Source organism: Acanthochromis polyacanthus, chromosome 20 (assembly GCF_021347895.1).
Source record: "Acanthochromis polyacanthus isolate Apoly-LR-REF ecotype Palm Island chromosome 20, KAUST_Apoly_ChrSc, whole genome shotgun sequence".
Taxonomy (NCBI): domain Eukaryota; kingdom Metazoa; phylum Chordata; class Actinopteri; family Pomacentridae; genus Acanthochromis; species Acanthochromis polyacanthus.
In genome coordinates this window covers 21,580,731-21,605,860 of record NC_067132.1, presented here as the reverse complement: position 1 = coordinate 21,605,860, position 25,130 = coordinate 21,580,731, and the positions used below count along the sequence as shown (strand labels likewise).

At 41.1% G+C, this 25,130-nt stretch overlaps 1 protein-coding gene across 2 annotated transcripts in view; it reads left to right on the top strand.

Moving 5' to 3' along the window:
• The window catches only part of ptprn2 (protein tyrosine phosphatase receptor type N2), a 144,529-nt gene that overhangs the window by 34,991 nt on the left and 84,408 nt on the right, over window positions 1-25,130 (top strand). Inside the window, exons 4-10 of one of the 2 annotated variants that reach the window (XM_051940046.1) lie at window positions 4,473-4,729; window positions 9,358-9,811; window positions 10,006-10,302; window positions 10,575-10,615; window positions 11,189-11,613; window positions 16,486-16,572; window positions 24,791-24,870. In XM_051940046.1, coding sequence (XP_051796006.1) covers window positions 4,473-4,729; window positions 9,358-9,811; window positions 10,006-10,302; window positions 10,575-10,615; window positions 11,189-11,613; window positions 16,486-16,572; window positions 24,791-24,870 — 1,641 coding nt within the window. The remainder of the gene's footprint in view (window positions 1-4,472; window positions 4,730-9,357; window positions 9,812-10,005; window positions 10,303-10,574; window positions 10,616-11,188; window positions 11,614-16,485; window positions 16,573-24,790; window positions 24,871-25,130) is intronic. The other variant, XM_051940047.1, reaches the window with a different exon arrangement.

The following is a 25,130-nucleotide window of genomic DNA, read 5'->3' as shown; positions in this document are numbered from 1 at the left end:
ACTCCCAGCTAATGAATCATACGTTACAAACGGCTCATATTAATGTGTTCATATTTTGCCGCCTGCCTCACCATTGCTCTGTTGGTTTAATTTATGTTTCAGATTTGGAGTGACACATTTAATTTTGACTAATTAGGTAGAACTTGCTGCTAAATTATTCACGTTCTTTTCCATTAATGCCTTTAAAATCAGTTGGTGGACAGAAGTAAAGGAAAGGGGAAAATCTGCATTTCAAAAACAGCAGATGAAACAACAAGACATGTAGACAGGATCCCATCTAATAGGCTTTGAATATTTAGGAGGGCCCCTCTCTCTCCCCCTCTCTCTCTGTCACACAGAAAACAGACAGGAGGCCAACAGAAATATCTTGCTTGTTTGAAAGCTGTTGTGCTAATGGCAAGGCGTTAATTAACTGAGGCATTTGCCTGAGACGGGATGCTATCCTTAACAGGCAAAAAGCGGCAGCACTTGATGATGGAACCTGCTCTTTCTCTGGACTTACAGATGAATTTGCATGACATTTCGCTCCTCAGTGCCAGGATAATCAGCTGAGAGGTTGATTGAGAGGAATCCAACCGTAAAGGCCCCGCCACTTTCCTCCCTGACTTTTTCCCTTCCAAAATGGCTCATTTTGATTCTGTAATTTGCGCTGGCATACCTTTCCTCCTCAAGTGTGCCCGTCACAGACGCACACAAGACATGGTATGTATGGAAATGAGTGCATCCCCCGGGAGACAGAAGGGATAGCGGTGTCACAGCCAATGAAGCCAGCCTCATCCTGTTGTGGCGCCGTCACACGTTCACTGTGAACCCATTTAAGCAGCTGCACTAAACCGCAGGTACCATATGAATCCTTTAGGGCTCAAGCCAGACCTGCTTTCCCCCGGCGCCGCTGATGGTAGCATAAATGATCATCACCGCGGTAATATATAGCAAGTATACACCACATCGGGTAAGCCATGGGTAGTTAACTGTCATTGTTGTACGGATGGATGGCTGAGCTGCGTTCCAGAACAGTGACAACATACGCTGCTTTGTGCTCCATTCAGCGCTGCCAAGAATGACTGGAGGCATCTGTAGCTGCTCTGCATCGCTCAGATCCTCATCTGGTGCTTATGAATATCTATGAGAGTATCCAGCGTCTATGGGTGAGAAAGCGGGCTAATGAAGACATTCTGCATTGTTGATACTTTTCATTTCTTCACATATTTCCGCCCGGGCTGTTAGTTTATTGATATCAAACATGCCCGCATCATTATGAGCGCCATTGTTTCTTCAGATGAGTCTGGTGGAAAGGTTAGGTGTGGAGCTGTTAGGAATCTGTGCCACAACCTAATTACTTGTTTCTCATTTAAAAAAAAAATAGATGCTTCTGTGCTGTGAACATGTTGGCTCTTTAAAACAGCTATAATATCTTTGGTATTTCTATGCTCTTTACCGATGGAATCTTGTGCCTCTTGGCTCATTGGGAATGGGGCCATGTTTTGGGTATCTTTTTTGCTTGGGTAGCTCCATCTGGTCCTGGCACCGCAGCGCTTTGCCCCTGCCCAGGAGTTCTGCATCCCAACTATGTGTTGGCAATTAGCAGAGATGTTGGCACGGCGTCAGGCCACAGTGTGACATTCTCCCCGGGCTTGTTGACTGGCTGTGGTGTGTGTGTGTGTGTGTGTGTGTGTGTGTGTGTGTGTGTGTGTGTGTGTGTGTGTGTGTGTGTGTGTGTGTGTGTGTGTGTGTGTGTGTGTGTGTGTGTGTGTGTGTGTGTGTGTGTGTGTGTGTGTGTGTGTGTGTGTGTGTGTGTGTGCATACATGTGTCTGTACATGTGTGCACGTGTAGTCGTGTCTTCGCTTTTAGAGTGTCGTAATTTTAGATTGCCTTTGCTCTTTCTGATTCATCCTTGCTGCTTTGTTTTGCAGTGTTCTGTAAGGCCGAGAGAACTAACAGTTTACCTGGAGTTGGCCAATTACTGTTCAGAAAAAAAAACATTTCTACCAATATTTCCAATGTAGCACTTGAAATATTGTTGGAAAGATTTGTTTTTCTTGCTATTTTTCTTGCTAATTTTAAGTTAAATGAGAGACATAGAGGTACCACATTGCTGTTGCAGGAACAAGTACATTCATTTTGTTACCTTTTATTGGTGCATATACTGTAAACATCATTTCTACTCAATATTTTACGCAATATTCATATTTCAGTTCAATTCCAAAAACTTTATTTGTCCCCTGGGGGCAATTCAAAGGCACATAGAGCAGTTGGATACAGAACAGTAGCAACAACTGTACAATATTAGTAGCAGACATGTGGTAGTTAAAGTAGGATAATATAAAATATTAAAATTAAAACTGGAATATGCTGAGACAAATAATAAAAGTAAAATACTGACATTAATGTACATAAGGTGCTAAAATGGTGCAGAGGTGCAATGTGACTGTACAGGAATTTAGCAACATTGTTAAAAAGGTTCAATAAGGAACAAAATCACAGTATTTACAGTATTTCACAGTTTATTTCATTGACATTTGATGTGCAGTCATTCTTTTTGAAGATCTTGTCATGGTTTTAGGACTGAAACAAGAAGTTGATCGAATAAGAAACATGCTAAACTCCCTATAGTCATGTTACAATATCTGGGAAGAGCTTTCTGACCTTTTATAGACCTGACAGTTAATCTGTCAATCTTAAAATGAACTGTCCAATCTTTAGTTTTACCTGTAGGTGGTTTTCTTGTTGCAAGGTTTCAGTGTTTGACCAAAAGTCTGTAAAGTCGGACTAAAACATCTTCATTGGCTCCACCTGTGAGCTTGAAGTTCATTAGGTCTGTCTGTCTGCAGCGTCGGTAAATTGTAGCACCCACCAGCAGTCTGTATGTGAGGTGTTTAGGGGACATCAGTAAATTGTACCTCCAGAAAACAACCTGATTACACTCAGCCTGTCTAAACTGCGTGATTCTCTGCATGCACATCGGTCATGCTGTGCCACCCACCACCACAAATAAATTCTCAACCTGTGGGAAACAACAACATTATGCACAGAATTTATTGTAAAGTGTCAGACCTGAGCACGGCTGGAAACGGAGCTTTTACTGCTGGAGCATCAGTATTATTTCAAATTGAAATGTTAGAAAGTTTTGTCCTGTGTCATGACTGGTGAGTGTCCAGCAGAGCTACCATCCAAACTGAAGCAGTGAGGAGTTAGAAGTGATCATAAAATTTACCTCTGCTTATAATACAGATAAAGAAAAAGCTAGTTTTTTAACAACTTTAGGTTCCAGATCACACATATATTCCAGCTTTAGTTACATAACATGTTAAAGGGGAACTTCGTTTTTTTTCAACCTGAGGTCCGTTTTCATATGTCATTTCATACATATGAGTGATGGAGAAATGAATTTTCGACATAGCTCCAGTATTTAGCCAGGCAGGCAGCTTAGCAGCTCCGCTAGCAGCTCAGCTAGCGAAAAGTATGGGGCAGCTGCCCCCCCCCCACCCACGTCAAAGTCCGCCCTAACGTGCTTTTTTCCCCACACTGACTGGCTCAGATAGTCTCAATGAGTGTCCCACAACATACTAGAGATGAGAAGTGAACGAAAACCTCCACATTACCTGGTATCCAAAGCTCAGGATTTGACGTTTTGGCGCGAGCTATCGCGCGATTTGGAACGAGATTTGCTTTCTAGCGTCCTCAGATTTGGATACAGACCACAACAAAGAGCGATCGCCAGGTAATGTGGAGGTTTTCGTTCACTTCTCATCTCTAGTATGTTGTGGGACACTCATTGAGACTATCTGAGCCGGTTAGTGTGGGGCAAAAAGCACGTTAGGGCGGACTTTAACGCGGGGGGGCCAGCTGCCCCATACTTTTCGCTAGCCGAGCTGCTAGCTGAGCTGCTAAGCTGCCTGCCTGGCTAAATACTGGAGCAATGTCGAAAATTCATTTCTCCATCACTCACATGTATGAAATGACATATGGAAACAGACCCCAGGTTGAAAAAAACCGAAGTTCCCCTTTAAGAAATGACCAATCTCACCAAAAAAAAGGAAACACTTGGAATGTAGTATGCAGCATTTAAAAACTTCGTGAAAATTTTTGCATTAACCTAAATGTTGTGCCGATGTACACCAGTGAAACCAATGCAAAAAGTTAGTCTGAAGCCCTGTAATAGTAACTGGAGTCTGGTCTTCTATTATATAGTTTTATTATTAGATGTTTTTTGTCTTTATTCTCATATACACCAGTGACTATGTTGAGCAAATTAGGTTCACCATCCTCCATTTGTTCTATTTGTTTACTGCTGTAGTTGTTTATTTGTACAGCAGTTTCCATCCTGGAGAAAAGTGGAGTATTCAGGACATATTAAAAAGCTTTTCCCAAGTTATACAGCAGTAAGATGTTGTGCCTTATAAACCAGACCTCAGGGATGAATCTATGCATTGTACGACCTTTCCAATTTTAACCACACCTTTGTTTTCAGGTTTGACGTGGCAGGATGACACCACTCAGCAGGTCATCTCCAGGGAGCTCTCCAAATTGAGGAACGTCCCCCTCCGCAACCAGGCCACACCTCCAAGCCCGCTGACGGCCTACGGCAGCTCCAGAGACAGGAAACTGAGGCCTGGGCAGGCTGAGCTGAGCAGAAACCTCCAGCACTACCTGACCGGTCTGGGCTTCCTGCCGCACGCCGAGGTAGATGCACAGCCAGGTGTCCAGCAAGAAGCAGCCAAGGTTCAGGTAAGAGTCCAACACAACCTGAGTGAAATGAACAGGTGGGACAAATACACAAATATTAGGGTTAAAATAAAGATTACAATGTGATGTTGTTACAATAGATAGGTAGGTAATCTTCATTATCCCAGAGGTGCAGTTTGTCCTACATGCAGCAGTAAACAAAAACACAGTGGAATAAAAACACCACACACACTTCAAACAACACAATAGACAAGAGAATCACATAATGCTGTTCGAAAGGACAATGGTTTCAAGGACAAATGCATTTTTTCAGGGATGCTGTCCGGGTTATCATGGCTGGGATACAAGAATTAAAGCTGCAGAAGGTGGGATTCTGGGGAAAAAGCAGAAAAAGAGGTTAAAAAAGATAAAATAGATAACGCAATAATTTAAAAATCTACAGCCCTCTTCTTACAGGTCTATTCTCTCACCTTTCTGTTCTAAGCTTCTTTCTCCAGACAAGCTTGTGTGTCAAAGAAGCTCTAAAAGTCATCATTCATGTTCTCCCAAATGGAAATCCTCACACATCCTACTCTCATAACGGACTTTGGCCTCAAAATGGCCAAAATCTTCCATAACTAGCCAGATTTTCTAAAACATGAAAATAGAATGACAAGCTAAACAGTAAGGATTAAGAAGAATCAAGAAGAAAGCCTGCATTACGTTCAGAAATATGTGGTTTGAAAGAAATTAGTGTTTAGGAGGCAGGGGGAGTCTACTGAAAAAACAAATCATCCAATTGTGTTATGGGAAATGTAGTATCCAGTCATTTGTGGTTTCATCTTTGATTCAAACCTTATTCTCCAGAATCAGCAAACAAGTTAAATCTTGAGTCTAACTCATTGCACCATCACATCCAACTGCCACAACAGACTATGGCCTAAAAATGGCCAAAATTTCCCATCAGGAATTAGATTTTCTAAAGCCTGAAAATGGAGTGAAATAGCTGAAAGATGAATTATGAGGTCAGAGCGAAAAAAACGGCATACTCTGGGTTTAAAATACTTTACAGAAAACAAACATCACAGTTTGGAAATGTGTGATTTGGAAGAAATGAGCATTCAAGAATCAACAAAGGTCTGGGGAAAATTCCATTCAGTGTCTGTCTACTATTTTTGGAGCTTAACATACATTATCCAGACTCAAGATCTCTCAACAGTTTTTGAAAATCTGTCTCAGACAAGTTCCTCAACTGTATGGAAGTGGCATAATTAATATTACAGACTTGGCAAGAGATATCACATTTAAATGCAACAGTAAGACTGTGTGATGAACAAAATAGACTTGTCTAACTACAAAGAGTTGGTACCTGTCTTTTGCCAGAGTCGTCCTCTAGTCTCTCCTTTACTTTGGCTTCTCACTTTCTTTCTTCATCCGATCTTCCACTGACTCCTTTCAGATAAAAATCCTCCATCACCTCTTTACATTATTCAGTCCTCATATTTAGGGTGGAAGCCCAGCTCTTTGTGAAACGCACTCTGCGTCTTTCATGGCCGAGCCGCCTCCTGCTGCTGTGTCAGTGCCGCCATAATGCAAAGTTGAAGAGTTCAGGACCTTCCTTATTGATGAAATGAGCTCCTTTGTTGTATAGTGGGATGGAAAAGGCGAACATGGTTAGCATGAATGGCAGAGCAGCCCCGTCTTGCTGTGCTAATGCCATTATAGCCTCTCAGTACGCCGGGATTGGAAAGACTGACATTTCTTCTATATACATTTGAAGGACAGAAAATGGCACCAAGGGAGATGGCTAGTATTAGTGCAGCAGTGACATGGAAAATAATGCTGTTCGGTGCGTTGGATATACTGTACGCTAAACTGAAGCGTGGGCTCTTATGATTCAGAGGAGAAGAATGGCTCCTCTTCCTCACAGTAAAAGAAAGCACAAAATCACACATTTTGGTGCCAATAGCAATACCAACCACAATGCCAAATGGTTAAAAGGCCTCTAAATGCCTGTGTACCGGAGCATTGTAATGTGAATGCATTATTCATCATGTGTCAAATATAAACTCATATGACTAACTTTGAAATCAGATGACTCATAATTTTTTCTTTTTAGATAGGGGATTGCTGCTGCGTCTCTGACAGAGGGGATATGCTTTTAAAGTTTGTTGTGTGTTGTGGAAATGCATGAAATTACTCTTTGAGTGACACTATCTCATCTGTGATTTCCATAATGGAATTTCCAAGGGCAGTTGTCTTTGATCTAGAATCCCTATTCATATCCTGTCCTGTCTCGTCGAGCCCAGGTTGCTTCTCTTTTTATACTAAAGCCTGTCACAACAATGCTGACCCAGTACAACCCATTTAATGCTCCCACAGAGGAGAAAAAAAAACTATTGCAGAGCTCAGATTAGGTTGAAGATTCATCGTATGAATGTTGTCACTTCAGCTCTCAAGAAATGTGCAAAACAAGCCTGAAGAGTCTCCAGTGGCTTTATGTGGTTGTATTCAGGCATGTGTGCTAATATTAGCGTGCTAAGACACTGACAATGACAGTGCTAAGATGATGACTTTTTCTAGGTTCTTCCACCATCTTAGCCAAGCATGATTGTAGACTTACATTTACTAATTAGCACTAAACACAAATTACAGCTGAGGCTGATGGGAATGCTGTTAAATCTGCAGGTATTTGGCCATAAACAGCAGATTAAAGTCCCTCTCTGGTTGTTCAGAAATAATCCTTTTCGGCCTTAAAGGTCCCATAATTTGCCCCATTTCAGAAAATTAATCAAAGTCTCACGAGTCTCCACAGAGTGTCTTTCAGTTTTTTTACCTTAAAATATTCCAAAGATAGTTAATTTTGCCATGACTGTATGATCACCAGTGAGCTGCTGCTGTTCCTGCCGCCTTCATTAAAGGGGAACTTCGGTTTTATTTAACCTGGGGTCTGTTTTCACGTGTCATTTCATACATGTGAGTGATGGAGAAATTAATTTTCGACATAGCTCCAGTATTTAGCCAGGCAGTCAGCTTAGCAGCTCAGCTAGCAGCTTGGCTAGCGAAAAGTATGGGGCAGCTGGCCCCCCCGCGTCAAAGTCCACCCTAACGTGCTTTTTGCAAAACACCGGTTTTGGCGTGAGCTATCGCACGATTTCGGAACGAGATTTGCTTTCTAGCGTCCTGAGATTTGGATACAGACCACAACAAAGAGCGATCGCCAGGTAATGTGGAGGTTTTCGTTCACTTCTCATCTCTAGTATGTTGTGGGACATTCGTTGAGACTATCTGAGCCGGTCAGTGTGGGGCAAAAAGCACGTTAGGGCGGACTTTGACGCTTGAAGGTTGAAAAAAACAGAAGTTCCCCTTTAAGGATGCAGTTTGAACCAGTCGGTTATTGATTATTTAGTTATCTGGGAGAGTTTGAGGAATGACAGAAGTAAACATATTCATATCCTAACAGCTTTTATTAAACACCTCCAGCTTTGAAACGACCACAAAACACACAAAAAGATGGATTTTCCCATTGCAGCTGTCTAAAATGTGCAGATCTATGTATTTATCATCAATCTATTTACAGTATATCCCTCTCCACTCACTCCTCCTCAGCTTGCTGCAGCTCGAGCACACCAGCTCACCTCCAAGTCTGTTCAAACATTGTAGAACCACTGTACACCACACAAAGGCAAGTTGGAATATTTGAGTAATTCTACCATAAACGTTTGAACTAGAAACCATTTCTGAAGCAAGCTTTTCTTATTTATAGAGCACCATATAACACACAGAGGTTATTCAAAGTGTTTCACAGGCAAATGTCAAGAAAAAAAGGAAATAAACATGTACTGTAGATTGAATTAATTTAAGCAATTAAAAAGCAGCACAGACAAGTTAAATAAAATGAACACAGATTTATGGAATAATCAAAGCTGATTGAAAAGTGAAAGCATGTAAAAGATAAAGTATACATTAAAATAGAAAAGGAATTAATTAACTTGGGTGAACAGAAGTGCAGACAAGCTTAATAAAAGTGCACTTGGTTCAGACAAAACTTTATAATTACACTGATTACCTAAAACAGTGGAAAAAAGAACAATTTTCAGCATATTCCTAAAAATGGGCCAAGAATAAGTTTCGAGAATAAGGTCTTTCAGGATTGTATCAGACATATCCCCAATGTATTTTGGTCCCAGATCATTCAGAGAGTTATAGACAACAGGTAGAACTTTAAATTAATTTCTGAAGAATTGCATTTATTGAATTGAAGAAAAATGATGATACAGAAGTTGCATCTTGGAAGTTGATGGGGTTAGTTTCTTATGTGTGATCCCAGAAATTCTGAATTTGCATTTTTGAGACTTGTCATTGGTACACTACTGTTCAGTGGTGGGATTACTATCTTTTTTTTACTTACATCTAAAACACCACATGTCAACAAGATAAAAGAAACCACTCAATTTTCACAAGAGGGAGTCTTTTAATTTTCCATATAAGGAGGTAGATAGCTGCACTTAAGAGAAACTATACAGGTATTTCTAAAGGGGGATGTTAATCTTTGTACTTAAAATCATGCCAATCCATCCAATAATTGTACAAATATTTCATTCTGGACAAAGTGCCAAGACAACTGACGTGTTGAAAATGATCTTTGACGTATGAACAATGCTACATGTGGTGAACTGGTTGTGTTACAGAATGAAGACATCAAGTCTGGTGATCGTCTGGAGCCCAGTCGGCCAAAACCCCAGCAGGGCTGGAAGGAGACCACCATCTACAGCCTTCAGAAAGGAGCTGGCCAACCTCCGGTCACAAAAGTCTTCACCCAGAGTGGAGAGGGCAGGCACCCCAAGCTCAGTACAACCTACTCCAACCAGGACTCAGGGAGGAGCAAAGTCCTCTCCGGCCATCTGGAACGGCTTCTTTCCGGTGCACCGGGCCCTCAGCAGGGCAGCCCAGGTGGCGAGGCTGCGTGGCCCAAAGGAAAGCTCCACTACCTCAGCTACATGCGGCCAACTCCAATCGGCCAAGCAGAGCCGCAGACTCAGGTCACTTTTGGCTCCAAAACCCAAAGGCCTAATCTAGACAGGCTGCTGTTCAAGTCCGGCTCAAACCGACTGCCCGCGAAAGAGCCTCTGAGCGTCATGGATGGTAAGAGCTGCTTTTTGGTGGCTTGTTATGACAATTCCACACTCTAGCTTTTTATTTTTGCACCACGTTATTCATATTTTTGTAGTAGCTTGTCAGCATTTTCTTGAGCGTTCTATTTTCTGGTGTATTTTTAACACATCTGAATGCAATCTGATTGTGTGGTTTCATTCTCCTCTCTCTCTCTCTCTCTTCAGAGCGATTCATCCAGAATATGGTGAACCAGCTGGGCAGACACAGCATCCACATGGAGGCTTTGATGGGTAAAGACCTGGACCAGCTGGCTGAGGTCATCACAGGAGCCCTGCAGGAGGTGGATGAGGAGCGGCCGGCGCTTGAGACCCAGCCAGGACCAGGAGCCACCGACTCCAGGGGGGAGATGGAGGCTAACAGGGAGCCACTGGCAGAAATGCATCTGAATCAAAACCAGGACCTGAAATCAGATAAAGGGCAGGATCTAAACCAGAAAGACACACTGAGAACGAAACAGCAAGGTTGGTGCTTCTGCTGTTGAGTAAGACATAAAAGCTGGCAGCGTTCAGAGCATTTGCGCATATATTTTCTGTCCTAGACGTAAGAATGTGAGGCATTGTGCATTTCTAAGTGCTTTAATTAGGCAGTTTTTTATATAATCCTCGTACAAAGTACTGCCAAATGTATTTCTGAGTCTCTCATTTTGAGTCATAACTGTGTTTTCTTTGCTAAATACAAAAGAGAACTTCAGTTTTTCACACAATCTGCTCACATACATTGTGTTTGTTTCCAGGCCAACAAATAGACGGTGCAGACAAAGAGCCCGTTGACAAGGTGAATTTAAAATTACTCTGCTCAACCAACAAATTGGTTTCTCTGGGAGCGAGACATGTCCAAACCTACACTTTATTCACTTTTGAATGCTACTTCAAATAGGGATGATTTGAAAAGTTGTGCCGACTAGCATTTACTGTCGAATTATTACAAGTTGAAAGCAAACTCACAACTGCGGAACCTTGGAAAATTTCTTGATTGTTGTCCAATCTCAGTGTTTTCTCTGAACGAAGCGATAAGAATTTAAACTGTTTTTCACAATGCCACAAATCTCTGGTTAACTATACTAAAAGCTGCTGAATGCACTCTTTAATAATTTATAACGACAAAGGTTGCTATTAGACCTTGGACCAGAATTCAGACTCAGAAATGGTGATGAATGCAACACAAATTTGTTGATGTCTATGACTGGCATTTCTAATGGAGCTGAAGTCTTTTTTCAAGGTGTTAGTTAATTTTCCTCAGAGCGTAGTAAATTCTCCTCTCTAAGGAAACCATAAGTAATGTGTAGGTAAAATTAGAAAGAAAATGTCTCTACTACTCTTAAGTGAATTGTTTCTGGATTCCAAACAGCATGCAGCCTTCTTCTCCAAGCTGCTGGACTACCTCAACATGGAGCCCTTTGGCGATGCTCCAGAGGTCAACGGTGGGCAACCGGCTCCCCTCCGGAAAATGGTCGGACTGGAGAGCGTGCACAGCCGGACCATGCAGGACCAAGTTCCCGTCTCCCACCGCTGGCAGGAGAAGACCGTGGGCGAACCCGCGAAGGAAGGCGCCACCCTGCGGCTGAGCGGCGGGGCGGAGAGGCCTGAAGCGCAGGTGGACTCTGACATCGAGAGGTGGATGCAGGGGGTTCAGGACCCTACGGGGAAGAAGCAGCTGGAGGAGCCGCAGAAGAAGGACATGAGAGTCAAAACCCAGCTGGTCCATGTGGGGGTGAAGGAGTTTTCCAGCAGAGGGAAGGACAGACACTTTGGCTACATTATCACTGGTTCAGAGTGAGTCCAACACATTGACACTAGATGTATGAACTGATGCTACGGGCCAAAAGTGCACAAACAGAGCAACAAAATTTCATTATAAAACAGCAAAAAGCACCATTATGTATGCAACACATCTAATTTACAAATAAGGATACAGTAAAATACCATAAAATGAAACATCGTTTTGATTATATCAGCAATCATATTTGATTTCTTAAGAGCATGGCAGTGGTGTCATCTGGAAGAAAAGTGAACTGACAGTTTTCTAAATGTAACACTGTGGGTTAGACATGAGTTTCTATCCGTCTTGCTGGATGGGCTGTAAATGCTGTGACAGCTGGGTAGAAACTGATAAAGCAGTTCTCACCAGATAAAACATGACCTGTGCTGTCCGTCTGAAAATCCGTGAGTGACATGATTCTGTTAAGTCCTTTATATAAAAACTGAATGGAAGTCAGCCAAGAACAAAACCCAGTGAGGCTGCTGTTTTAGTCTCTGAAAAAAATCTATTCTTTCCTTATTAGCACATACTGTCCACGGCAGAGAAGATCAAATCTGAACTATTGCAGAATTTTATCCAGAAATTGAAAAGTTTATAAATTAAAAAGTTCAGAATGTGTGAAATGAAATATAACCAAATAATCAACATCGTATGTTTTTCTAATGAAAGTTTACACACAGCATTAATCTTGTAACTAGCAATATTAAATAGAGATATCACGGTGTTCAGACTCTTACTTCATGTTTAAATCATCATGTTCAGAGTAAATATTGATTTATTTTTTTTTTTAGCTAAATAAATCCAGACAGATGGGAAAATCCAGCTGGTGCTTGTGATTAGAAATAGAGGAATTAGACATTTGGCGTCTTAACAAATATTACTATAAATAATGCATACAAAATCTGATTATGTCTGATAATCAGGAATCCTATCTGCGAATATTAGATGGTTCGTTAGAAGGTTTGGATGCGACTGACTGCACTTGGTTGCACTTGTTCATTATGTTTTAATATAATTGTACTTGTCATGAATAAGGAGGTGTCTTCATTAGAATTTAAAGGTGTTTCATTGAGTGTTTGTTGTGTTTGTTGTGTTGCCAGGTGTGTGCTCTCCTCCTGTGTTGTCTACAATATTTATATAGACACCAGTCTAGAGACAAACATGCACTGTAAAAATATTGTAAAAACACTTTCACATAATTGGCTACCAAACAAAACTGTACGATTAAAGTGAAATATGCTTATTCAGATAAAATGGAAAAACAATAAATGTACAGACATTTTAATCCTGTTTTAGGAAATACACTGTTATTTTAGAGATTTTTCCTGAATTATTACAATAACACACCCTTAACAAAGTGATAGACCTAAATGTTCTGCAGTAAAACTCTGTCGTTTTGCAGGTTTTTGCTAAATTATTGCAATCAAACACCTTCAGTGAACTGTTAACACCTGCTAAGATAGTTAAAGAACAATCTTATTTTGGCAGACGAATAAAGCGCACACCATTATTGATTCCAAAACACTTTTATTGCATTTATTCAGATGAAAATTTACAATATCAACCACATAATTCTGCCGAACTGCCCCGGAGGAACTGAAAAAGTAAAACTTTCTGTGTGTTATGACCCGGCTTATGGGTGCAACAAAGAGTGGAGACTGAGTTTTTCTGAATAGAAGTTTTATTGTAAAAAATAAATAATACCTTAAGTAAATATCTACGTGACAAAATGCAAAAATAAAAACAGTCATGAGGGCATTATGAGCTCCAGCAGTGCAGTGTGGTGATAATACAAGACTCCTCAGACATTTGTTTTCTTACATTTAAGACAATTAAGCTCATTTTTCACCCAAAAAAACTGTTGCACTGTCACTGCAAAGACGGTGGGGTCACACAGGGGGCAAGATGCCTGAAAGATTCAACCAGACAAACAGATTCAAACAAGGGAGCAATGCTTCTTTGTCTTTTAAAGGGTGCATTATGTGGACTATAATGAAAAAGCTTTTGATTAATTTGAAACCAAAAGATACACAGAGAATTTCAATGAAACCAAAAAAAAACCTTTAGCATAAAACTGATAATATTTACCTTAAATTTACATGCAAAATGTTAAATTTGTAGTATGAACACAAGCCTTTATATTGAATAATTACTGTCAATTTAAATAAAGTTGTATATAATTTGAAAAAATGGAAAAAAAAACACTGTTTAAATAATATGATGCATTTCATGAAAATGACAGAAAGAAATGCAGTTTGCCATTAGTGGCATAATACTTAAAATAACAGTGGAGTTTTTGATTTACAGATAATGCCTGTAATTTAACCTAATTTTCTATAAAATAAAAAAATAATATCAAAACTACTGGACTTATTTTGCATAAAAATAGGATTTTGGATGGAACATTCAATGATGATTTTCCTTAAATATGTACTAATTAAATATAATTGCAGAAAGGATTATATTCCTTTCATCTTTAGTGGATAAAGCCTGTGCTAATGTAGACTTGAATGTTTGAATTGCATTTATATTGTCTGTCGCTTGTTTTATATTGTTTACATCAGTTCAGACAGACATTAGCCTAATGCATGTCCATAGTCTTGGTTCTGTTAGTCACTGTTTTCAAAAACATGTTTTTTAAGTTGCTTTCCCAATCTTAAGGCTCGATATTGTAGTTCCCACTTTTCGCTCCGTCCTACTCCTGGACCCATTTCAAGGCCAACTCATTTCACTTACCTTAACACCAAGCATTCATCTGCTTTGTTCGCTCACTTAAAACTGCCTTTAAGAGACGCGAATTCTGTCAAAACCTCCCACATGTTCACGTCTTTGTGGAAAAGGATACCGTAGTTGGAAATCCTCAGTGTGTGCTGTACCTGATTACAATAGCGGCGGTGATAAATCCCTCAGTGTGTGGGTATTACTGTGCTGTATTACAGCTTTAATGATGATACTTTGTCAGGGAGGGTAGCCAGGTTCCCTCTCTCTCCGTCTCTCTTACCTCTCACTCAGCTCAGGCTCAGCAAAGATAAGTTCCTATCGACTGTGTCTTCGCCTCTGGCCCGCTCTCAAATCCCTTTATGGCGTTATCAAGTCCAGTGTCAGTGGGCTGTCCTTCACCTGTTCAACAGCGGAGTCTCATAAAGGTCCAATGGGTACAGTCTTTGTCACCCTTTTGCCACACAAATAGGAATAGCAGATTAAGACGTAAACACACAATATAGGTGAGTATGCGCCAGGGGAAAGAAGCAGGTCACCTTCTGAGTGAAATATCTTCCTCCTCCTTGTCTCTCCTCGGCCAACCGAGTGGACGCCTATAGTTGGCCTATAGAGGCGTCTCTGCATTCGCTGCAGCCCTCATGATTGCACAGTTGTTATCCCCTGCTTCTTCGCACCCTGCAGTGTGGCTACGCAAACCTGCTTATCTGACAGCTCCTGACATTGTGGCGGCGGTAGTGGGGGGTTTGGGGAATAGAGGAAAAGGAAGGAGGGTGGTATACGTGGAGGGGGAAGTGGAAAAGGTATGGATAGAAGAGAAAGAGACAGAGAGAGAAACCCAAGGGGAAAAGTGCTAGCATCAACAACCAAGTCACTCCTGGAGCTCTCCAGTTGCTAGAATTACCGCAGAGGGATGCAAACGTGTCTGGAATTGCTGCGGTGAATCTTTAACTTTCAAAACCTCCTCAAAAAGTGGAGGGGAGAAAAAAAAAAAAAGAACCTCCCACTCTCTCAAAGGTGGAGTGAATCAGCCACTTGTGCACGGTACACTGTTCTGTTAGAGAAAAGCTGCTGTAATGTGGTGTCAAATGGGGGCTAAACAAAATATTTCAGCATGATTCTGACTGGAATACGTCGAAGAAAAACCTCCTTTTTTAACTTGAGACGATGCCGAGTGTCTGAAAAAACGGCACGTGTAAGTGATAGTGCACTCAATACTCAGTGTTGCATGAAATTGTTTCCCAGTTTATTCCACATTTCCCTGCTATGAAGTGGTAACAAAATTTGAACAATGTCTCATTATGATCCATGACTTCTCGGTGCATGTCACCTTGCAGTCACTCGGCGGTCTCAGTGATTCCAGGTTAAGCTGTCAGCAATAAAGTAGCTTTCTGAGTGTGTTTGTGTGGATGCCGTTCTCATTTCCTCCGTACGACGCTCTGGCCGGCAGATTGCCTTTGTTTGGTCTATTTCCTTGGCGATTTACTCTCTGAGTGAGAGAGCAGCCGTGGACTGAGCTGAGATGAGGCATGGCTTTATCAGACCACCATTACACTTCACCTCCATTCCATTTGCACCTTATTATTCTCATCTCACCGTGAGGGCGCGTGCACGGAGTGTTTGTGTACTCGGTGTTATCATGTTTTTACCTGGAGCGTACGTGCGCGCCCGGAGAAAGCAAGTGAATGTGGGTGAAAGACGAAGAAAGATGAGGGAAGGGGAAGGGAGAGAAAGGAGCGTCCATATGATACAGCCATTACACCTCATGCAGGTTCCATTTGCACCTTATTGTTTGTCTCATTGCTGGAAAAAAAGCAGGTGATTTACCAAGCCTGAAGAGGCAGCTGATCCCTTTTCCCTTGGCGCACACTGGTGTGTGTGTGTGTGTGTGTGTGTGTGTGTGTGTGTGTGTGTGTGTGTGTGTCTGAGTGTGTGTCTGAGTGTGTGTGTGTGTGTCTGAGTGTGTGTGTGTCTGAGTGTGTAAATGTGTGCAGTACATCCATCCAGACAACCATAGCTTTGCTTGTGTGCAATGACCCATTTGTGGGTATGAATTGTGGCGGTATCTCCCTAAAAAAAATAGTATTTTAACAGCTGAGTGGCTGCGGGTGTGTTGCACGGGTATGGACCTGCGAATGTGACGCCTCGCTGTGTGTTTCCTCCCCCAGCTCCCTCACCACTGACCAGGGCTTGGACCTGATGGAGCGTCTGACCCAGAGACTGAGCCTCCACGCCGCCGATCTCACCCAGCTCTCGTACGTACAAGAACAAACATCCCCCGTTGTCACAAATAATGATTCTCCTCGCAGTTTACAAGCTATACATTGAATAAAGGATAATTGGCCGCTTTTAAAGCATTTGAAATGGTTTTGTCTTGTGCCTTTGAGCTCGGAGAAACAGAGTGAAGGTTGTCCAGTTGCTTCGAGGATTGTTTGTGTGAAAAACGCTGTGCCACACTGCCAGAGACTGTAGGCGTTTGTTGTTTTTCTGACCTTTTGCAGTGTTTGACTTCTCGCAGGGAGAGAAATCAGGCCTAATTACCTCCAGACACATACTGATGTCTCCATTGTATTCAAAACACTGCCTCGCCACTATTGTCACTGTACGCCTTGTCAAAAAGAGAGCAGTCAAGCCATCAAACGATTTTTAGTTAGAGGCAAAGAGAGGAAGAGAGAGAAAGGGAAGCAGCAGTGGATAGAGAGCTGGAAATAGAGAAAGTAGTCCAGCAGGAGGCGGTTAAAATATTAATGAGCAGGCGAACTGTCCTTGAACCCAGGCTGTTTTGTGCTCGTACCATGGTTCTGCTGTACATTTGGTGTCAGACCATGTAGGAGGCAGAGGAGATGTGTTCGCCTAAGATCTGACAAGCCTTTCAAGACACTCCTGCAGGAGAAGTGAAGTCTGGGTGGTTCAGTAACACCCACAGCATATGAACACCAAAGCCGCTGCACTGCAGTGTGCGGCTACACTGCAACTGTAGATACAGAGCATTTTGGCTCGGATAATAGTTACTGAGAGGGAAAACTGTCGGTGTGTTCTGTATCTAGTGTTCGTGCTTTGAAAACACACACAGTGACCTCAAAATAAATGCAACCAAGGAGGCGTTCTGATCTCTATCTTTAAAGCCGGAACAGCAGGACGTGTAATCGTGCCGGCACTGATTTAGTTAATCTGGTTATTGCACCTGTCATTTCTTATCGCTCTGATTCAACTACTGACGCACAAAATGATTAATGTCATTATGGGGATGCTGATGAAATCATTCACAAACAAAACACTTTTTTTTCCCAGTTAAAAGTAGTAACACTTAATCACAGGACTGCTACAACTCCTGCTGCACTCTAAAAACAAAGGTTTAGACTCAAGAAAAAAAATGAAAGCAACAGTTTGCATCAGTTTTTCTTTAGTTGTGACAATTTCTGAAGAAATTAAGTTCATCCAACAAGCTTTAATAAGTTACAGGAACCTGTCTTTACAGTCAGTACTGTTTTGAATGACGAGTTGCTTCATAAATTGGTAGCATAAACACAAGCTTTTATGCTTTTACAGACTTTCTGAACTTAAGGTAGAAAAAAATAACTTATAAAGCCAGTTTGAACACTTGTACAAACTTCTTATTTCATTTTTAAATGGATTAACACAGACATTTCAGTTTAAATTATTCATTATATTAAGTTGGTGTAATTACTAACATTAAATTATCAAGACAACTCATCAAAGCAATGTTTGCAACTTAAAAGGTTTATGTAAATCAGTAAATCTGAATATTTATCTTCTAAGCATTTAAATAAACAGGTCACGACTTATTTTTTTTAGAGTGTATTGAAGAGTTACTTTAAGTTAAAGTGCAAAAAAATCATACTAATAAAACTAAAAATACTCACTTTTCCTGTCACAAATGGTGCTAATATAATAATATATAGTATTGCAGACAAATTCTTTGTAGTTGTAATACCCTGAAAAAAAGAGCTCAGTGATGATTCCAAATTATTTCCGTTTAGTATTCCTGAAACACTTTTGTATTTTGTTTTTGTTCTGCAAGACTGACTTATTTATTCAGAGCAAATTTTGTTCTGAACGACCAAAATTGGTTTTGATGGTTCTTGGCAGCCTGGTCTCACACCAAATTATATAACAAGTACATTAGTCCACAGTCCAAATATTATTTTCATTTTAAAAAAAGATGTAAACTCTTGAGATGGTTGTGTTTTTTAAGGGCGATTCTTGACATGGGACCTTCACAACCTGGAAAACAACTGGAGCACTTGCATGGGTGTATCCTAACCCAAACCTTGATGTTTTCCTAAGACTAACCAAGTAGCTTGTTTTGCATAAACAAAAACAAGCAGAGACTAAAAACTGCAACAAAAACTGCAACGGGTCCAACTGAAACTCAAAGAGAAGTGTAAATTGAATAGTCCCACACAGCACCCAATTTCCAGTCTCCTAGGTAAAAACCTGTGGTTAATCTCTCCCCCACCACTCCAACCTCCTAATGCCACGTTTGTTGCTCTTTTTATGTGCAAAGTAATGTGACATAGACATACGACAGAAGAAAACATTAGACCAAAAAAACTGTCACGGGTTGATAGCCTTTATAGTGAGTCTGTTATGTAGCTATTTCACAGTTTGACTCTAGACTGCATTGATTCTAGTTTACCTGGAACACAATGACATGCATAAGCACAGTTATACTGAATTCAATGCAATATCACATGATTTTACATATGTTTAGTGTATTTTCAGATATCCAGGGTATTCCTTCAAACTTCTAAAAACTCTTGGTGTATCAGAGGTGCATATTTAAAGTTTTTTCCCCCACGAAATAGTCCCTGATTGCCTTAAAATTGGCTGAGATGTAACTTTACATTGTTGCATGCAGAACTATAGATGTAATCCCTGCCTCTCTTTCCACCCACTCCTCCCCATTTACTGCAGCTCAGGCACACCAGCTAACTTATAACTCTTTTTGTACACTGTAAAACTACTCTACCCAACAGCAAAATGTTATATTGGAGTAATTCAATCATATATGTTCCAACTGGAAACCGATTTTGAAGAAGAAGAATACAGAATGCCACACCCTGCAAGTTAACAAGATTGGGCTTTGTTTGTAGATTTGTGATGTAAGAAACCCTGAAAGTCTGAAACTGTCTTTCTGAGGCTGTCATGAGTATATTGTAGCTATAGGGTGAAAATCCAATATTTCGCCTTCTAAGACATCAAAACACCACATGCACATACTCGCAATGTAAAAACTTCACTTTACCAAGATTTACATCAAAATTAATTATCTTGGACTCATAACTCAGTCACATGAAAATGCACAGACATGATTCTCACATTTTTACATTCAGTGTGAACCAACCATCTCCAATGCCCATCGTAAATCAATCATAGAACTGCAGAGCTTGGTTTTATTCATTTTTAAGATGTTAAAGTAACCCGGTGGCATTTCTCTGTGCATCCATGGTCACAGTGCGAACAACTACTCACGGCTTATTCAGTATATCTATGTAAGAATTGTATGTTCTACAGCACAGTGCATTTGTGAGTGTATATATTGTCGTTCACAGCACATTTATGTGGTTAAGCCAGTGTAAAAGCCACAGAAGAGCCCACTCTGTCTTACACCTCGTATTGACACACTTCTATAGAGAAGACAAACACAGAAAATGTCGTCTCTGTCTGGCTTGTTTATCTCGTTCTTTTCCCCCTTTGCAAAGTAATGAAAGCGCATTCATGTAGAAACAGCCGAGGCGAAGGACATGACGCGAGCTCATTGTGCCTCGTGCTGTGCGGCCTCGACAGGTGAGTATTTGAAAGCCTCTGTCTGAATGCGAGTCGGCTGGAATACGAGAGCTGGGTCAGAGCACGCCGCCCTGCTTCTGGGGCCTCTCGTTGTTCCCTCGCTCTGATGAGCCCTGATAGTAAGAGACGAGAAGAGATACTCAAATATGACAACAGGCGGGCAGAGATGACTTCCAGACAGAGCGTACTAGAGGAGGAGGCTGGATTTTTTTTTCCTGCGTGTGCGAGTGTGTGTTGTTAAAATTTTCAGACACAATTATGTTTGAGCTTGCTATTACAGTAATCAGCACAAAATATTCCCCCTTTCAAAAGAGATTTGAAATAGCAGTTCTGGATGATGATGGGCTGGAGATAATATGTGCCTTTTTTTTCTTTTTTTTTCGCTTTTTTTTTTCCAGATGACGTAAGTGTTTTGCTCATCAAAAACACTAGGGGGAGTGGGACACACACTCACAAGTCCGTCCGTCCTCACACGCATTCTGTGCAGGAACACACACACACTTGGCTGCCAATATCCCGCCAACGAGCCTGCAAGCGCACACACACTCATCTCGTCCCACCAACAGAGCTAATATGAAGTCCAAGCTCACACGTCCGATAACACAGGAGACAGTGTGAAGTCCTCCAGATAACTTATCTATCTTAACTTCATCTCCCAACTGTGGCGGTGTTTTTCCCCTGCCAGTATATTTAAATACGGTTTTTGTGTGTGGCTTAGAAAAAAAAGAAAGAAGAAGAAATAAAAAAAAAAAAAAAAAAATCACGTCAGTTCAATTTGAGATGCATTGAGATCTCAGGCGGAGCACCTTCGGCCGGAGAGAATGGAGGCAGGGGCAAAGATTGTGGAAACATTGACATTTACGAGAGCAAACAGAGTCCAGGTGAAGGCCGGGCCTCTGTGTGTGTGTGTGTGTGTGTGTGTGTGTGTGTGTGTGTGTGTGTGTGTGTGTGTGTGTGTGTGTGTGTGTGTGTGTGTGTGTGTGTGTGTGTGTGTGTGCGCGCGCAGGAGCATGTGTGTGATCATGTTCACAAATGCACCGGTGCATGGTCGGGTCCGTCTGTCTGGCAGTATTGGCTCATATATCGCTCCTGGCCGAGGGAGTGTCGCTGCATCTGTAGCGGGGCTGACTGATGGTGAGCGGGTCTGGGTCACAGCACTCCGGCGGTCTGATGAATCTGCCTCTCTGTCGTACAGTCTGGCAGCGAGTGCACTAAAAATGTACTTTCCAGGACATAACAGTTCAGACACGATGACGTACTGAAAGGTTTCGGTGGCTCGGTGGAAAAGTGGGACGGGTTTTCACAGTTACTTATTGTCAGCTGTCAGTAAATTCTCGACTAAACATAGGTCCCCATCTGCCCCAAGCTTGTTATTGTATCTATTTTATGCCATATCTGGGTTGCTAAAGTCAGATTTTACCTCCTAAATCATGTATATAGTACTTGATTTAGGTTTTATTAGCAGATTCTTCTAACTAAAACACATAATTTGATATTTTGAGAAATACTCTAATTTAGAGAGTAAGGTGAATGTTAGCTTAGCTTAGCATAAAAACTGGAAAGACGAAAAAACGGTCCAAATAACGCCTCTCAAGGTCACCAATTAACACATAGCTCTAAAATGGACACTATACAGTATGTACTAGGCTATTTCTTGAATTTCTGCTAGTTTCCGGTTTTTATGCTAAGCTAATACAGCTGTCTCCTTGTTGTAGCTTCATGTTTGTTGCACAGGCATGGGGAGTGGTATCGATTTATTCGTCTAACTGTCAGCTATGACATAAATGAGCTTTTGAGCTTCTGGTTTTCCAGAAACAATGAATTATGCCTGCATTTCAACAATCCAGTGGCAATTTAAAGAGTGTTCTAAGAGCATAAACCTTCAGGTCCTTGTTTCCCTACTTCTTTTTATTGCATCTCCAGCCAAATCTGCACCAAGATCTTCCTTCTACCAAGATTGCAAACAGTAGCAGCACTCTAAGCTCCTTGGCAAAGGTAAAAAAAAAAAAGAAAAGAAAATCCAGATTTTCATTGTGATGGAGATTCAAGGGTGAAAAATACATGGAAAATGTCAAACCCAGCAGCATGATTTGTAAACTGGCGCCGTATTGGTTTGTTTAGTGTGTGCTGTGATGTCAGTTACATTTTCAGAAAACCAGATGAAACATGCAAAAATAATTGTGCAACAGAAATCTTCCATTTAAATTACCTTATTCTTGGCTCTAAAAGTCCCGTTTTGTTAAAGCAAGTGACAAAATCTGCTGTTACAGTAGAAAAATAAAAAGATATAGTCAATTAGAGGCAAACAAATCAGGCTTTTGTGAGGTTTTTCTACAAATATGTGTCAGTAACAGTACGTGAAAACTGACAGAAGCGAAGACAGTTCCACTTTTAATACAAATTGTTGAGACAAGTTGAAATTTTCCCACCTCAGAAGCGGATTTTGCACTTGTTTTAAGAATATGAGCCATGTAGGACTGAATGAAACGTGATAATAAGCAGATTGCTCAGTTCTGGCATTTTAAAAGTCTCACTGACTTCAAAGGGTGATGTATCTGACTCGTACATTGATCATTTGTTTACTCATGCCATGTGTTCATCATCATCTCAGGCTTTGCTGGTTTAATTTTCATTTTAAGAAATCTGAGGAATATTATCTCACTGCTCCATTCCAGTATTACCATATTTCTTGCAGATTTTTCCCACTTGGGTTCTTAGTTTCTCCTGTTTCTTTGTTGAGCTCTGTTTTGAAAAAGAGCTACCATTAGGGCTGTGAAGTTGCTGATTATGTGTAATTTTAGCTGTTAAAAATCTCCCCTTTCAGCTGTTTAGAGGAATATTTTCATTTGGGATGTTGCACTAGACACGAGCAGTTTTTTTTTTTTTCTTTACCCATTGCTGCGCTTCCCTGACCATTGCTGGGAGTTCTTACAGAGTCGGCTGGGGTTGTTAGATTTTATTTCATGGCCAACCTCGGGGACCTTCAACATTTATTCTGCTCCAGGGAGAGAAGTCTGTAGCTGACTCCTGCCCAGACAGAGGAGAATGGGTGCAGGGAGTGCAGGCAGGTTACTGTAGGTGAAAAGAAAACAAGGTGCTCAGTTGATGACTGTACTTTGCTCTTTGGCCAAATCCAAGCTGAAAAGAAAAGCCAAACTCATGGTCATCCACGTTTTTTTCTGAAAGGGTGTTCACAGTTTCTCCTCTTATTATCGATGCCCTTTATCAGTTTCTGCATCCAGTGTCGAGTTAAACATAGTTGAACTTTGAAACAGTTGAGTGACACTTTGGGAAATGTGATCTTTTGCTTAGAATGAGATGAGAAGATCGATTCCACTCACAAATCAGTCCAGTAAATATAAAGGTTATGGCCAGACGCAGGTTAACTTCGTTTATCGTAAAGAAAATTGGAAACTGGAGAAAACGGCTAGTCTGACTCCAACAAAAACCCACAAAATCCACCCACCTGCATGTCTAAAGCTCACGAACCAGTATCTTCTGTTTTGTCTGTGTAACCTACACAAAAACCTAAATGTATAGTCTGGTCTAGAAATAGTCCCACGCATTGTGTCGCCTTATACATTTTGGGGGTTTTTTTGTATGGCATAAACAGACAAATACAAGTTTCCATGCTGTTTCCAGTCTTTATGCTAAGCTAACCTAACCTGCTGCTGGGTTCATATTCACCAAACCGATAACATATCAAACTTCTCGTCAAATCCTCACGAAGACACTGAATATATGACAACGATAAATGGCTTGCACTTACTTTGTACCTTTTAAAGAAGGCTGTTTTTAACATTAATTGAATCTTTGCTTATTTAACATTTATATATTATGCGTGAAGAGATTACTTTCCAGTTTTGTTGCAAACTCTATTCTATTCTATTCTGTCAATTAACCGATTACTTCTTTGGTGTATAAAATGGTGACAAATAGCGATTAGTGTTTCCCACAGCCCAAATTGATGTTCTCAGATGTCTTCATAAGGAAAGAAAACTGAAAATATTAACATTTTTGAGGCAGAGATCAGAGAATTTAGATCTTTTTTGTAAAAAAAAAAAACAGGTTAATCAATTGTCTAAATAGGGGTGGCTGTGGATCAGGTGGTAGAGCGGATCATCCAATGATTGAAGGGTCGGCGGTTCGATTCCCGCTCTTGCCTAGTCATGTGCTGTTGTGTCCTTGGGCAAGACACTTTACCCTCCTGTGCAGCTACTTACACTAGTGTATGGATGCGTGTGAATGTTGGTGGTGGTCGGAGGGGCCGTAGGCGCGGATTGGCAGCCATGCTTCCGTCAGTCTGCCCCAGGGCAGCTGTGGCTACAAATGTAGCTTGCCAGAGTGAGAATGTGTGAGTGAATGAATAATGGATCCATTGTGAAGCGCTTTGAGTGGCCAAAAAAGCGCTATATACATCTAATCCATTATTATTATTAAATAGTTGGCTAAACGATTAACAACTAATCTATCGATAAGTCAATTCTTGAAGGTCTACACAGCACTTTACAATGTTGTTCATCTATTCACGCAGAACTACCTGGAAGTAATTTAAGGCGGCTGTGGAATACTGGAATGTTTTTGGAATACTCCCTAAAATGTCCAACTGTTCCTCTTAACTACAGCTGCTGATTTTGTCCCTCTTTGCTGTTAATCCTGCAGCGTTCTGGGTCCTGCGCTGACGTTCAGAGTCGGCCAAAACCCCAAGAACGTGACCACCGCCGACCTGGTTCAAGTCGCAGGTAAGCGAGAGCTCCCCGTTTCCTTTCTTCCATCGCCTTCGCACGATGATCCTGTTGACAACCTTCATTGCGATTCATCTCATTTTTACGAGCCAGACCACTTTGTCACCGTCTGGGCTTCGGTAAATGAGAACACAGATTAGTCTCTCCAGATACAGTAGATAGACTGGTGTTCATCTTGTTCAGACAAACCCCTGTCCCTAAGAAGATTATCAACACTGTGCGATGACAGATGACCATCAGTTACAGAGATGATGAGC